We start from the raw sequence: 15044 nt of genomic DNA, 5'->3' as shown, positions 1-15044 counted from the left end.
GTAAAGTAAAATGTTATTATTAATCATATCGAAGGCCTTGGAGGATTAAAAAAAATCCTAATTAGATGCGAGTGTGATTGTCAATTACATTAGCTACTTTGTCAGCGAAATGATCAACTGCATGAATACTGCTATGTTTTTTCTGAGTAATTGAGAAATCGTAAATATTTATGTCGATTAAAAAAGATAATAATTCTGATATGAAATATTTCTTTCAAGACATTAGACTTTTTACCACTTTCTAAGTTCATTTTAGACAGAACCGATTTCCTTTCCACTTGATCTTTTTTTATATGTTCCAAACCTATGAACAATATATAATGATATGGTATATTATGTGGTCACAATGTAGTAATGTATCTACCGTTCTATCTCTGTTTTTGTTATATTTTATTCTATTATCCGTCCCTGATTGTGTGACATTTTTGTGAACAGGGCCCTATGGAAGACCTGAGCCCCTTTTAATAAAAAGTTGATATGATAGCAACTCTTGCTGGAATGGCAATTGTCATAGTAACGACAAGAATCCAGCTTCCTGATTGGCTACTGCTATTGAGAGTTGCTATTCCAACAAGAGTTGCCATGCTAGCATCTTTTATGAAATGGGGTCCAGAAGTGACTATCATTGTCACTACTGAAAATGGCCAACCTCCGTATGTTTTTCTTTTCTTGACCTTTATGTATGGAATATGTTGATTTTATGGTACGGAAAATCAAACAAACAAACAAACAAACAAACAAACAAAAAAGACAATGGAGATAATAGAGAAATTGGTCGATTAGATTAATAATTGGAATTACTTTAGCCTGAAAACATACCACTGGAAATTGATAAATTGAAAATATGAGTCAACGGATCTACAAATTCGGATAAAACTCTTTTAAAAATACAATTATCTTTACCATTATAAGCGGAACTTCACTTATTTTCTTTTCTTCTTGTAGATCAAACAATATCAATAATACGACAGCAGTTGAGCAGTTAACCACTTAACATTTTTAAGCCATTTGGAGTGATTGTCAATACCATCTTCTACATAATAGGTCACACAGTGCCCCAAAACGAAGCGCAATATGATTTTTTTTTCCTCAAGAATCATTGGTATATCACTTTTTCATTCAGGTTCAGAGGATGTAAACAGCAGAGTATAAAGCAGATTCATGAGAATTTAAATTGTAAGCATATAAAATTTTGAACCTTCATCATTTCATTCATCATAACAATGTGTGCTGCAGTACCATGCCCTCCATTGAGGACTGCACATAATCCAATTCTAAAGGTAATAACACTAGTTTCGTTTCAGGTCTGCCTTTGGGCGCGGGAAGAGAATGTTTACTCAGTATGGGTTGTATGAAGTTATTGTCATGCAACATTACGAGCAAATGGGTAAATGCATTTCACATTGAACTTGGACTATAATGTGGGCTATGAACTGTGTCGACAATAATGCTCTAGGCTATGCGATATATCTTGCCAATTGATAGCTAGCAAACGGCTGCGTCGCCATTATTTCCATGCGCCCACTCAACGAACGAATTCCGTTGGTCTCGGAAGGGTGCAAGACATGGGGTGTGTTCGGCTATCACTAAAAAAAAGATGTGATATTTTGTATCTAGATTACTTGGCAGTCTCTCGGGATATTCCTGTCGAAAAAGTGTGTTCAACTTATTCTTTGTGAACTATCTCAGTCTTTGACTACGTGTGATGAATAGAAGATACGACCTCGTTCTCTTGTTAAGATTGGCTATTACTGTGCTCTGTGGCCATGTTGGAGAAGGTAAGCGCAACTTTATTTCCCGATCGTGCAGTCAGTGAATATAGCACTGTCGAGTCCCAGGGGAGTGATGCAAATAAAATGTGTTCAAAACCACAAAGCTACCAACAAATTACTGATTTTAGAAAATATCTGGATTCCCTGTGTACGAAGGAACTCTGTTTACTGTTCGCTATTTTCTTAGACACCTTTTAAATATTAGTCTACAGTCAACACATGTCATAAATAAGACAAAACCGAGTTGGGGTTTTCTCAGCTCAATATACAAAAGTACACTGTAAAAACATCGCTGTTAGATTTAACACCATGGGTGTTAAATCTAACACCGATCAAACTTCAATAGAGGACCACACCCACAGGTGTAGAAAATGCACTGTGATGGTGCTGAAAAGTGTTCACCTGACACTTCGTGGTGTCAATTTGACAGTGTACCTGGTGTTATTTTGACACTGTACTGGTGTTAATTCAAAAATGACACCACATGGTGCTGATTTGATATTTGTTGGTGTTAATATCAATGGTTTAACACCCGTCCAGCTTCAATAAGAGACCACACTAGCTGGTGTTACTGTGGTGTAAATTTATTTTCACATTTTGGTCGAAAATCTAGTATTTTAATGTAAAATACTTGATCGTCTTGTTTAAATTAAAAGTCAACAAGAAGTGCAGTTACTAAGAAACTCTTCAAAAAACAGTTTTATATTAGGAAATGACACCCGGATGTGTTAATTTAACACCGTAAATGAGCACCGAAAATTTAACACCAGCTCGGTGTTCACTATTTAACACCGGACTTTTTGCAGTGTAGTATGAACATTAAGTGTGTTAACTTCGGTACTTTTCAATTCCAAAAAAGTCACCACTAGGCATGAACTCACAATGTTTTTTTTTTTAATTCACATGATCATTTCATTGGAACATCAGACTGCCTTTGACAAAAGAGAATTATTTTACACGTAGGTTGTATGAACGAATTGCCCCTGCCAATAAATGAATTGCCCGTGCCAATGCCCATGCCCGCTGGAAAGGACAATGTGTCCCTTAGTGTAGAACAGAATGTTATGAAACAAATCGTGAACAAGATGTGGAATCTCTGCACATTGTTAAATTACACAAATTTTCAGCATTGTGAACACATTGGGAATCATCAGTTTATAAAATATTACTATATGCACGCACTCTGTGAAAAACTACACCACAGTGTGAAACAATTGACTATGTGAACATAATAATATTGTGAACTCACTATGGAATACTGTTCTCTTTCCAACAGCCACATAAATACAAGCTTTCTTTCTTTCTTTCTATTTTATCTGGTCAGCAATTATTGTGGTGCTTCAAAGGAGAATCACGACGTCGTTGATTCTCGTTGGGGTTACATGCCAATTCCACTTTGTGCTCACGTACATTTTTATCAGCAATATTTGTTTAATACTCATCGAGGTTATTGTTGGTTAATTTAAAATTGTGCAAGTGCAACATCCTAGTTTGTTATATAAGTAAAATCCGTGGTTTTGTGATGAACTTCGAAATATGGAGAGAATATTCCCAGTATAATAGATTTTAAACTGGTGGTTGCTATAATAAGGTAACGTCACAAGTTTACAATTTCCAGTTAATTATCTTGGATAAAAAGCTATGCTCGACCTTGAATCTTTCACTGAACTCATCCAAAGCCTCAACCCACAGAAATCGTATGTGGAAGAATAGTGCAACAACTCTCAATGAAAGCGCAACAAAATACTTTGAGTTTTCCAGTGGTCATTCTAGAGAAAGGGAAGCTCCATGATCGGTACTAGGATGCATCAATGAGGAGGTGACTCTGGGAAGACAGTTTAGTGTATGTAGCTTGGTAAGTCATGCATGCAGGACATGAACCTACTTTGCTAATATTTGTATCTTGTGGTAGCCACTGCCCCCAACGTTCAAGGATGGAAAGGAGAAGACATGCGATTGCCATGTAATATCCAGGAGGACCCTCTCGCAGTGTTCTGGGTCAAGGAGGGAATCTCAGGTCAGCAACAGAGGACAACCAAGGCAACATTCATCGATGGGGAATTTCAGAGTAGGGAGGAACGGTTTGATATCGACAAGAACTTCAGCCTTGTCCTCACCGACTTGGAGGTGGCAGATGAGGGTCGTTACTATTGCCAGGTGCTGCTGAAGAATGACCAAATTTTCGAAAATACCACGATCATCACAATTAGTTGTAAGTAATGTTTTCTTTTTTCGCCATGTCATATATTAATGGGGGACGATCCTAGACTGGACAAGATGAAAGTCCTCCCACTGATTTAGTTTAAATAGAAAAAAAAAATATACATGTATATATCGTACACACGCATGCTAAATGAATCCAAAAGTGATAAAATAATGCCTTGTCAATATAATTTAAATCATCTGTCATGCACGGGGTCACAGGTATCTTATGATATAATCAGTACAGACAATTTCTATTGTAGCCATGATGTTGGATAACTGAGACTTTAAAAGGTTTCTCATTAGCACCGGTACTGCCATGGCAGATTTCTGACAGTTTCAATATTTGACACGGCATTCACGGAAATCACGGCCTGTTACGTGTGTCCATCCCGTCGTGTGTTCATCCCGTCCCATCGTGTTGTCACACATCCATCACGTTTTGTCCACGGTGGCCAGAAACCTGACTGCCATGGGCGCCGGAAACATGGTGAACACGCAGCAATAGTCAGTTATAATGTTGTGATAAAGATATGCTCGATTTTCCCCTTAAGCAGCGATTTGTAGAAAGGCGACAAAATGCAGCAACAATGTTTGAAAGGAACATACGGAGGCACTTTCAGCATGTTTTTTACATTGTTTCATTTAGATATAATATTATGTTAATTTCTGTACTTTCTGGAGTTCCTATAGAAATTACCAATATTCGAGCATTCAAGTGATCCCTAAATAAGCAGGAAATCACGTGAATTTGATTGCTTAACTTGATTGCTTTAGTCCTTGCACTGAGTCACTTAATATGGATATTTTGATAATGTGTGATTGAAAATGTAATTAAAAAGGTAATGCGTTATTCGCCTAATTATCAATATTTTTCTGGTAATTAAAATAAGTTAATTTTGTCACTCTTCTTCTAATTACCTTACTCTTTGTCACTTCATTGATTTTCTATGGTAAAAGTGATTCGATATTACATTTCCATGTTAAATATCAGTAATTCCATCCTAATAACGTACAGATTAGAAATAAAACAAACAAACATGACAGTTCTTTCTCTTTTTTTCCTATTCATGATAGCCACTTCTCATTTTTCTTCAAAATGAACAATCTTGGGTTCTAGTTTCATTTGTAATTATGCAAATCCCGTAAGATAAAATAAAAAAGGTTTTGTTTTCCATGAATAAAACTGCAAAAGTCTTTTTAGATATTTGGAAATGCTGAATGAAATCTGGATTGGAATACAAAATATAATGATACGTCAATTCAAAATAATTTTTGTATTGCTCTAGCGATGGCAACCGGACATACAATCGAGGAATGCGTTGATAAGAGTCAATCTCGTCAAAGCCGATGCACATACCAATATACCTCCAACACCCCTTCTTTTAATCTTACGTGTGTCGTGAGTGGATTCAAACCTAACGTTTCCATGCTATGGACAGAGGAGTCGGGAAAGAGACTGAATTCCGTGGTTTCACAACAGAGCACACTTTCTGATGGCACATACGAGAGGTTCGAGACAATCACCGTTTCAGCTATACATGGGACAGAGCAAACCTTCATGTGCGTGGCTACCGGTGACTCGCTGGATGGAACGTCGACCGTAGAAATCACCATTCTGCCTCCAACAGGTTTCGTAAAATGTTGTCAATTATATGTGTCTAAATAGTCACTGGTATACAATTGATATTTAAAACCAATGTTCTGATTGAGATTGGTCACGGAGAAGTACCATTCGTTAATTCATATTTTGAGCAAGTTAGTAACCTTCCCCCCACCCAAAAACAAAAAACCCTAAAAACCAGATGTCCATTATGCTAGTCTCTAATTTACTCGTTAAAAAAAAAGAAAAAAATGTTAACCCTGTTCAATCAATTTGAAAAAGTGAAAAAAGAAAAACACGTCACGTCAATTGTCACTAATGGTAGGGCTTCGCGTCCAAGTCCGACATCATGCAACGATCATCTGTTATAGCCCACGAGTCATGTGTAATCGACACTTCTAGGCAAGTAAGGTCAATGAGTTTAGTCCAGCCCTCGCTTGTCTTGATACGTGCAGCGTCTGTGTCATGTTTTTTTTTTTTTGCACTTGTTTTTGTTCGGCCTTGTGCCCTTCAGACTTGTAGGTCTTGCATGCATAGTGTCGGACTCGTGAACCGGTTTTTTTTTTTCTGCCTAACGACCTGGCAGGCCGTATGACTCGTGAACCGTGTAATTTATGACTCATGGACCGTTTTTTAATGTCGAGTTAGTAAGCCGTTTGGCTCGTGGATGTCGGTCTCGTAGGATGACTCAATCAATACACAGATATGTATATATATATATATATATATATATATATATACAGTTGTCAAAATTATTCACACCCTTGTAATTTTCTTTTTTTTTTTTTTTTTTTGGGGGGGGGGTAATGAAATGAATGCATTTTGCCAAGTTTGATCATGAGTTATATGTGACCAACAAGTGACAGAATAAAAACAATACACAGTTCCGGAAATTCTTCACTTCAGGAATCTTCTAATCATGGATTTTCAAGAATTGCCATGTTAAAAATTATTCATACCCTAGTCTTACTGAGTCCAATGTCTTTCTTTTGCAGTCAATATCGTAGTCCTTGTTCTTTACGGCTACTTTTAGATGATTCTTGTACAAGTCTACAAGCTTCCTGCATGTCTTCTGTGGGTGCTGGCTCACTCTTATGTGGCAAAAGCCTCAAGGTGAGTCAGGTATGTCAGGTTCCTAGCCATCACTCTGATCTTTGAGTCTCGCCACAGCGTTCTTGATCGGATTCCATCAGGACTCTTCAAGTCTCGCCACAAGTTCTTGATCAGATTCCATCGGGACTTTGCATTGGTCATTCCGGGACATTGACATCATTGTGCATGAACCATTTCTTCACTGCCTGGGCGGTATGTATCGGTCATTGTCTAGTGCTGGTACGTCCAGGTGTGCCCAAGGTGGTGTTTCTGAATGGACCCCTTCACATTTTCATCAAGGATCCTGACATAATCCTCCTTTCTCAAGATTCCTTGGACCTTGACGAGCTTCCCTGTGTCACTGGAGGAGAAGTGTCCCTAAAGCAGCATGCCTCCACCACCATGCTTGATGGTTGGCGCAGAACCTTTTGGGAGGTATCCCGTGCCAATAGAAAAGAAAGCAGCCCCACGTCATGTTTCTACCACCATGTTTGATGGTTGGCACAGTGTTATTTGGCTTGCATGCTTCCTGCTTCTTCCTCCAGACATATACAGCATCCCCATGGCCAAATAACTCCGACTTCATTTCATCTTACGGTTACCACAGGATGGCTGACTACAAGCTGGGATCTTGCCTCAGATGACCTATAGCAAAGGTCATCAGCAGATTCTCCAGATGTTTCTTCTAGAGCAATAGTGTTTTACTGGGACTACACCCATGGAGACATCCTCTGTGCAAGATTCGCTCGATGGTGGACCTTGATACCTTCGTCCCTGCCTGGTCAAGCATTTCAAGGAGGGCCTTGGTTGTGGTCCCGGGGTTGTTGTTGACCTCTTGGCAAAGTTTCCTCACAAGTTTGGACGACATTTTACGCTTTTTTCCACGCCCGCAGAGGTTTTTAACAGTGTTTAGCCTCATGTGCTTGTTGATTACACTATAGACGATTGCCACAGGGACATCATACTGCTTTGAAATGACCCTGTACCCCTTCCCTTTTATGTGCGCAAGCGAAAGACGTTGCCGGAGGTCTTCCCCAAGCTCATTCTTCTTGGCCATGAATGATCAGAAATTGAGACTGACTTGCATGCTTTCCTTCTATTCAAACTGTTATTGAAAGATCCTATTTTGGTTGTTTTTTTAACATCTGACCAAGAAAATGGGGTATTTATTCAATTGAAACATCTTGAAACATCTTCTGGAAAAAGATTAGCACATTCACAGGAATGCACAACAATGTGCACAGTCGAAAAAGGCCATTCATGATGAGAAATTGACAGGGGTATGAATAATTTTGAACATGACATAAAAATATGTATATACATTCATATTAGTACAGTCTACTATGTCGAAATATTGGGTCCCGTGAGATTTTCGTGCCAAAATTGATTTTTATAGCTAACTTGGTCAATTTGGGGGTGCTGAAGCCAAAAAACTTTGGTTCCATTTTTTCCGACCACGATTTCAGTCGCCATTTTGAATTTCAAAATGGCCGCCATAGCAAACTGTATTTTGACCCAAATTGCATAATGTGAGCATCATAGAAGGTTCAGATTTGATGCAAAAAGCATGTTTGTGATGTCAGACATTCTGATACACCATTTTCTAATATTGTAGATAGCTTTGATACATTTTTAGGCAGCCATCTTGAAATTCAAAATGGCCGCCATAGCTAAATATATTTTTACCCATATCTCAGGTTGTAAGCACTATGTAGAGTATAAATTTGGGGCAAAAAGCATGCTTATCATGTCAGTCATGCTAATATGTACATTTATTTATTTAATGATGGATCATTTTCCTTAGCGGCCATCTTGAAATTCAAAATGGCTACCATAACAAATGTAATTGGACCGGTATCTCATATCGTATGCATTGTGTAAGGTTCTAATTTGGGGCAGAGAGCATACGTATGTTGTCAGACATTCTGAAAATCTTTTTCTGAGTGAACGATGGTTCATTTTGATATTAAAGTTGGCCATCTTAAAATTCAAAATGGCCGCCATACCAGAATTGATATTTTGACCCATATCTCATGTTGTACGCAATACAGACAGTTCACATTTCGGGCATAAACCGGGCTCATAATGTTGAACATTAAGATGCACTTTTCCCCTCCCTAAAATTGCAGATAGGCCTAACTTTCAAGGCTGCCTTTTTAAAATTCAAAATGGCTGCTTTTCAGCTAATATCTCTGGTTACAAGCAACTTTAGACATATCAATGTTTATGGTGGCTTACAGTGTACATTCTTTAAACACACACACACATAGGGCCTATACATTCTGTAATAATGGATTATTTGTATTGGTCGCCACTCTTGAAATTCAAGATGTATTTCGACCATATTTGGTGCTGTAAGATCTTTAAACTGCAAACCCAAGCATGGTGAAACACTCATGTATAAGTCAATCACTTCAAGTGTTTCCTGTCCTGTAGGTACACTGTTGTGTTGAAATGCAAAAATGCTGCCATGTGAAACATTCCTTTAAAAGCATAGCATTTGGGTAAAATTTGTGAATGGGAAATCATGTGATTTTGATGTTAAAAACAAATGACTTTCAAAAAAAACCCTCTCAATAACTGTGTCTGACTGACTAAATAATGCCCCATTTAGACGATTTGGTTGTAAGAACTTACAATATTAGCCCTATATACTCTAACAATTCATGGGATAGTCACTTAGATAATTAAATGTTTTCTAGGCTCATTCCCTGCACATGTTTAGAAACAGCACTCTAAAGCTGTACACAGGGGAGAATTAGTTCTAAATTCTTCCAGAAATAATGACTTTTGCATTTCTTGCTTTTGAGCATGATAATGAATTCTGTGACTACCGTTGATGTAGGAAGTTCGAAGCATTTTATAATAATTGAACAATTTATGCATACCCTTTCGAAATATCTACAATCTAATATATCATATTTATATGTATTAGAGGCACAAATTAGGTTGTGAGAGTTTACGAGGTTCGTTCTCTGGTTATATCGTCAACGAGGGTAAAGCGGGAAATTGTCCTGGTTGAAGTCATCCACGCCAAACTTCTGGAAGGCACGGACTGTGTCATAGCACATTCTGCATGATTCAAGGTTTAGATACTTCTTGGTCCATCTGCTCTTGGAGACATCCTCAAATTTTCAACTTCAGCCAGCACCATGAAAGGCATTAAAAAGCAGACCTTTAGCTGTTCCTGTTTTTTCGCAACAAACTGCAGAGCATAATCTCTCAAAATTGTTAATTGTACCTTTATCATTTCCTTTTCCAGTGATGGAGCAGACAACATGCAATGCAGTAAGTGAAGCAAACCTACAAGATCCATCAGGATAATTGAAATATTAGAGTCTACGTAATAATCATCAATATCTCTGATTTTCTCGTTGCTCTAATACATACAATGGAATGAGGCTATCTCTTGTGAGTGACGGGTGACAGTAACTCCCATGGTATCTTTGATGAACTCTTTTTTTTTCTTTCCATGGTCTCTGTGTCAGATGGAATTGACTGCTCAGTATTTCAACTTTCAGGCTTATTATTTGGCTCAGTTTTGTGAGTTTCTAAGGCATTCATGGGTAGGAAAAATGAACCTTTAATAGGGGGAATGAGGAGAAGGCCATAAAACAATGAGATGAAGAGTGATTGTGGAATTGCTTAGAACTTATACCTTTCAATAATTGTATCGTTCAGCAATGACCGGATAATGACAGGTCTACATGTATCAGGTTGTAGAACCAGTAGAAATGTTATGAAGAATTTGCGATCCCTTAAGCTTAATGACTTTGGATCCAATCTTACATGGTGTATTTTTTTTTTTCGCACGAGCTGAATGTCTGGCCTTTCTCACAATATTCCAGAGATTAATATATTCTAATTCTCGCAGATACAAATTCTTAGTACAAAACATTAAAACTGCCCTTTTCATCTCTTTCTAGAGTATCTCCCTTGAATGTTTCTGATACCTGACTGCCAAACACCACATTTATTAGCTTCAAGGCAGTGTCAATTTCTTACATTACCCTCGTGTGATGATCTTCTAAGTTGTGGAGGAATTCTGATGGATGCAAGCGCCACAGAACTGAGCTATCATTACTCCTTTGTAGTTTTAGAATAATTGGCTGTACAGCAATAAACATCTTGGAAGTCTTGATAATTGAAGATGACCCACTCAAGGGCAATCAGGAAAAGCCTACTTATTCCTTCTTCATTCTGTGTTATTCCAAAAATAATTATATCTATCAAACCTTAAGTGTTTCAGTTTATGGCCCACAAACAAGCTTGTGAATGGGATGCCTGGTAGGGTGACCATAGCATTTCTTGCCATTGCGAGACTTTTCCTCGTTTGTCTTCATTCTCTTGAGGCAGGATCAAGTTTTTTAAGATCACCTTCAATTGCATCAATGCTTGCTTTTATACAAATATTCATTGATTGGGATTAAATATAATCATTAACGAGGTTCCACAACGCAAAATAACGTGTTGCCCGAGAGGCAAAAACGAACCGTTTTAGCGCGCAATTTGCAAACCGCATACCCGCCTGGCTATATGGGATGTAACGCTTACACGCTTGCCCACACTATCGGACAGTGGTATGCCCCCTCCCCCCTTACGCAGTTCTTGCCCCTCAGCATCTCTTGATGACGTAATTAGAACCTCATCCTTACATTTTGAATTTATGGCGGCCATTTTGAATAGAGAGATGGCTGTCATTCTGCGTGAACTGGAAATAAATTCAGTCTAACTAGGACAATTTTGGCACATTCATCTAAGGCGCTTACCACAGTATTATAATGATGTTTTCTTTGGCAGCCATCTTGAATTTCAACATGGTGGTCTATCTAATGATCCACAATTAGGAAACAGCTGTGCTGGACCATTGGACACCACAAGCATGTGCATTCTTAAAAATTTGATGCTTCTACAATAATTGCAAACTGAGATATGGGTAAAAACGCTATGGCGGCCATTTTGAATTTCAAGATGGCGGCCTACAAACTCTACAAAGCAATCCACAATATCAGAAAATGATATATCAGAGTGTTTGACATTATAACGATGTATTTTGCACCAAGTTTGAGGTTTCTACAATGCTCACTTTATGAGACATGGGTAAAAATACAGCTTGCTATGGCAGCCATTTTGAAATTCAAAATGGCAGCCTACAAATTGTATCAAAACAATCCACAATATCAGACAGAGATTTATCAGAGTGTCTGACATCACACCCATGCATTTTGCACCAAATTTTAAGCTTCTACAATGCTCACTCTATGAAATATGGGTCAAAATACAATCTGCAAGGGCGGCCATTTTGAAATTCAAAATGGCAGCTGAAGACGTGGTCAGAAAAAATGGAACCAAAGTTTTTTGGATTCAGCACCCCCAAATTGACAAAGTTAGCGAAAAAAATCAATTTTGGCACGAAAATCTCACGGGATTACATAGTAGCCTCTACTATATGTAATCTCTTGATAATGGAGTTTTAAGTGAATGAGTGTTTAATTTGTGTATTTATCAAATTTCAGGGAAACATAGTAATTTGGGTCTCATCATCGGACTCACCATTTGTGTGCCTGTTGCCATAGTCATCCTATTTCTCCTTGTTGGAAAGTATCTTCAACACAAACATCCGGACTACCTACCGCGAAAAGGTGTCTGTCTATTTTTGTAAGGTTTTCTATTTGTATTTATTAGTGAATGCGTGTGTGTGTGTGTGTGTGTGTGTGCTTGGGTTTGTATTTCTTTGGTTTTATTCTTTGCATTTTTCATCATTCTAATACCAAAATAACATAAGTACAGACCACCGAATATCCCGACGTGTACACATGACTTGCAGCTGCAAATCTAAAACCGAGGATGATTAATCTACGCCAAATAAAAGAAATATTCGTAAAGGGAAAAACGAACGGTATGTCATAAGCATATTCTTGACATGATGATGGCCTGAAAATGTTGGTATGAAAAGAGGAGAAACGAAAACGTTGTGGAAAATATCGCGCCCAGAATATAATTCTATATGAAAACGATCATTGATAGTGATGCTCTGTTGTTGGTGACATATTTCAGGATGTGGCTGGAACCCCTGCTGGCGAAGACCAAACTTACTAGAAATATTTCACGAGGAGGAAGAAGAATTAATGTTGGGTAAGAAATACAGAATGTATATATGCAGATAACCACAATCTTATTCGTGTGTTGTTTTTTATATGTGATGTGCATTATTACGTTATGCACAGTAATTTTTTTTATTTTCAAGATTACATCTCATACTTTTAACCACATTCGCCATTTTATTTTACATAATACAGTTGTGTCATGTAATGCAGTTAGAAAGAAATAATTATATGATTTCGTTTCACTTTGCAGGATTGAGTGCCTTGTAATGTTATCCTCTATCAGCACTTATCGTTTACACTTTTGTATCAATGATTCATTATATTCCAGGCCATATTTTTTCATCTCCCACCCCCCTCTCTCTCTCTCTCTCTCTCTCTCTCTGTCTATCTGCCATGTATGAAAAATAGGCCTATCTTTTTGTGTGCGGGTATCTATATACATTCATATGTACAGTAATGATTTTTGTGTCTTTACTTTTTCTACCTTTTGGTTTCTCTTCCAAGAACCATCATCGCTTACTAAGGAACAAGTACAGCAATGCAAGGAAGACCTGAAGGCATATTACAGTGTGACACGACGCAAGGTCACGGTGGATCCACTCAACTTTATGGAGCGTGTTGAATTAGATGAAATTTATACGAATATAAGTATCATAGACCGAAATAGCAAGTGTAAGACACCAATAACATACGACGATCTTCTGACCAACGATGAAAATGGAAACCTTTCAAAGCGGCTTCTGATACAAGGTGAGGGAGGTGTTGGGAAAACAACACTTTGCGCTAAGATTGCCTGGGACTGGTGCCAGGGACGGATTCTCCAGGATCTGGACATGGTGCTATTAATACCTCTTCGAGATGTAACCAACAAAAAAAGTATTGGTAGTATTGTAAAAACATATCTCTCTGATTCAAATACAGCAAAAATGAACCAAATACATGATTACATTACAAGAAATCAAAATAGAGTCCTCATTATACTTGATGGGTTTGATGAGTTTAACGGGAAATTAAGTGAAATTGACAGCAGTGAGGTCATTCGCATTTTGGGAATACAGCAATATTCAAAAGTCATGCAACGTAATTGTGACCACACGTCCATGGAGAACACACGAGTTCATGATGGACACGGCTATTGCTGACGCTTACACTATTCTTAGCGTCGATGGATTTAATAAGGAGAATTTATCAACTTACATTAGGAAGTACTTTCGGATCGTGGAGAAAGACAATCTTGCAGAAAGCTTGATCAGTTTTATGGAGGAAAATAATGTCATCCAGTCAAATATGGCTCCATTTCCTATCTGCTGTGCGATGCTTTGTCTGATGTGGAAAGACTTCAGTGAAGAGAGACGAACAGAAATGCAAACTTTGCAAACTTTCTCCATGATATTTTCTGAGATGATATCTTTTCTGAAAGAACATTACGCATCAAAGGCCTGTGGAAATTTACAGAATCAGAGCATTGTTGAGCATTTGAATGAAGCTGAAATTGCAATTCAAGAAATAGGCGAGATAGCGCTTAACGGTTTATTGGACAGAACTCTTTCATTTCCTGAAAACAAATTCAGAAAGTGTTTGAAAGCCATGAAAACATGCTGCAGAGTGGGAGTTCTGACTCTAGAAAGAGACGTCGTTACAAGGGAGCGTCGACGCAATTTTAACATTTCATCTTTGGTTGAGTCAACTGTTTCTTTTCCCCACAAACTGTTTCAAGAATACGTTGCAGGGGTATATATTGGGTATTTATTCACCAAGAATCGCACCAAGTACAAAAAGGTGAAAAAGAAACTTCTTCGTCGACCTGAGGAGTTCCGCTACGTACTCTACTTCGCCTCAGCTTCAGGGAATGAGCTTGGCCTTGATATCATCAAAGGCTTGATAAACTGTGATACCAGTAATTTCTCATTTCATTCCTCCGTTAACAAAGAGGGTGGTAAATGTAATTTCTGTGTTGAGGTTGCGTTTGAATGTCATACTGAGGAGGCCACCAGAGCAGTGGGAGAACGATGGGCTGAATACAGACTATACGATTCACCACAACACACAGTGTCAGGAGTGGTGTCCATTGTGCGAAAGAACCAAGTGGTGAGTGACACAGCTTGAATAATGATTTGAAATATTTCAGAAATTGTTGTGCAGAACAATAATAACATTCTGTGCTTATGTGTGCGTCTTTCCCTGTGTGAACTTGAGTGTATAATCTACAACCTCAACAGCTTTGCTCAAAGTTGGTTTTAACCCTATTAAGCCCAAGCTATTTTGACC

General features: G+C 38.1%; 1 protein-coding gene across 1 annotated transcript; it reads left to right on the top strand.

Annotated features, from left to right (window-relative positions):
• Positions 1–1705: 1705 nt before the first annotated feature.
• On the top strand, positions 1706–14053 carry LOC139719550 (uncharacterized). The gene is made up of 6 exons (XM_071630963.1): positions 1706–1778; positions 3685–3984; positions 5264–5605; positions 12186–12311; positions 12727–12804; positions 13281–14053. The coding sequence occupies exons 1-6, from the start codon at positions 1706–1708 to the stop codon at positions 13916–13918; spliced, it is 1557 nt and encodes a 518-aa protein (XP_071487064.1). The 3' UTR covers positions 13919–14053.
• Positions 14054–15044: the final 991 nt, after the last annotated feature.

This window comes from Diadema antillarum, unplaced genomic scaffold (genome assembly GCF_040938485.1).
Source record: "Diadema antillarum isolate AM-2024a unplaced genomic scaffold, OU_Dant_1.0 scf00000112, whole genome shotgun sequence".
Lineage (NCBI taxonomy): Eukaryota > Metazoa > Echinodermata > Echinoidea > Diadematoida > Diadematidae > Diadema > Diadema antillarum.
Note: the sequence above shows the minus strand (reverse complement) of the source record. Positions and strands in the feature narration are given on the sequence as shown.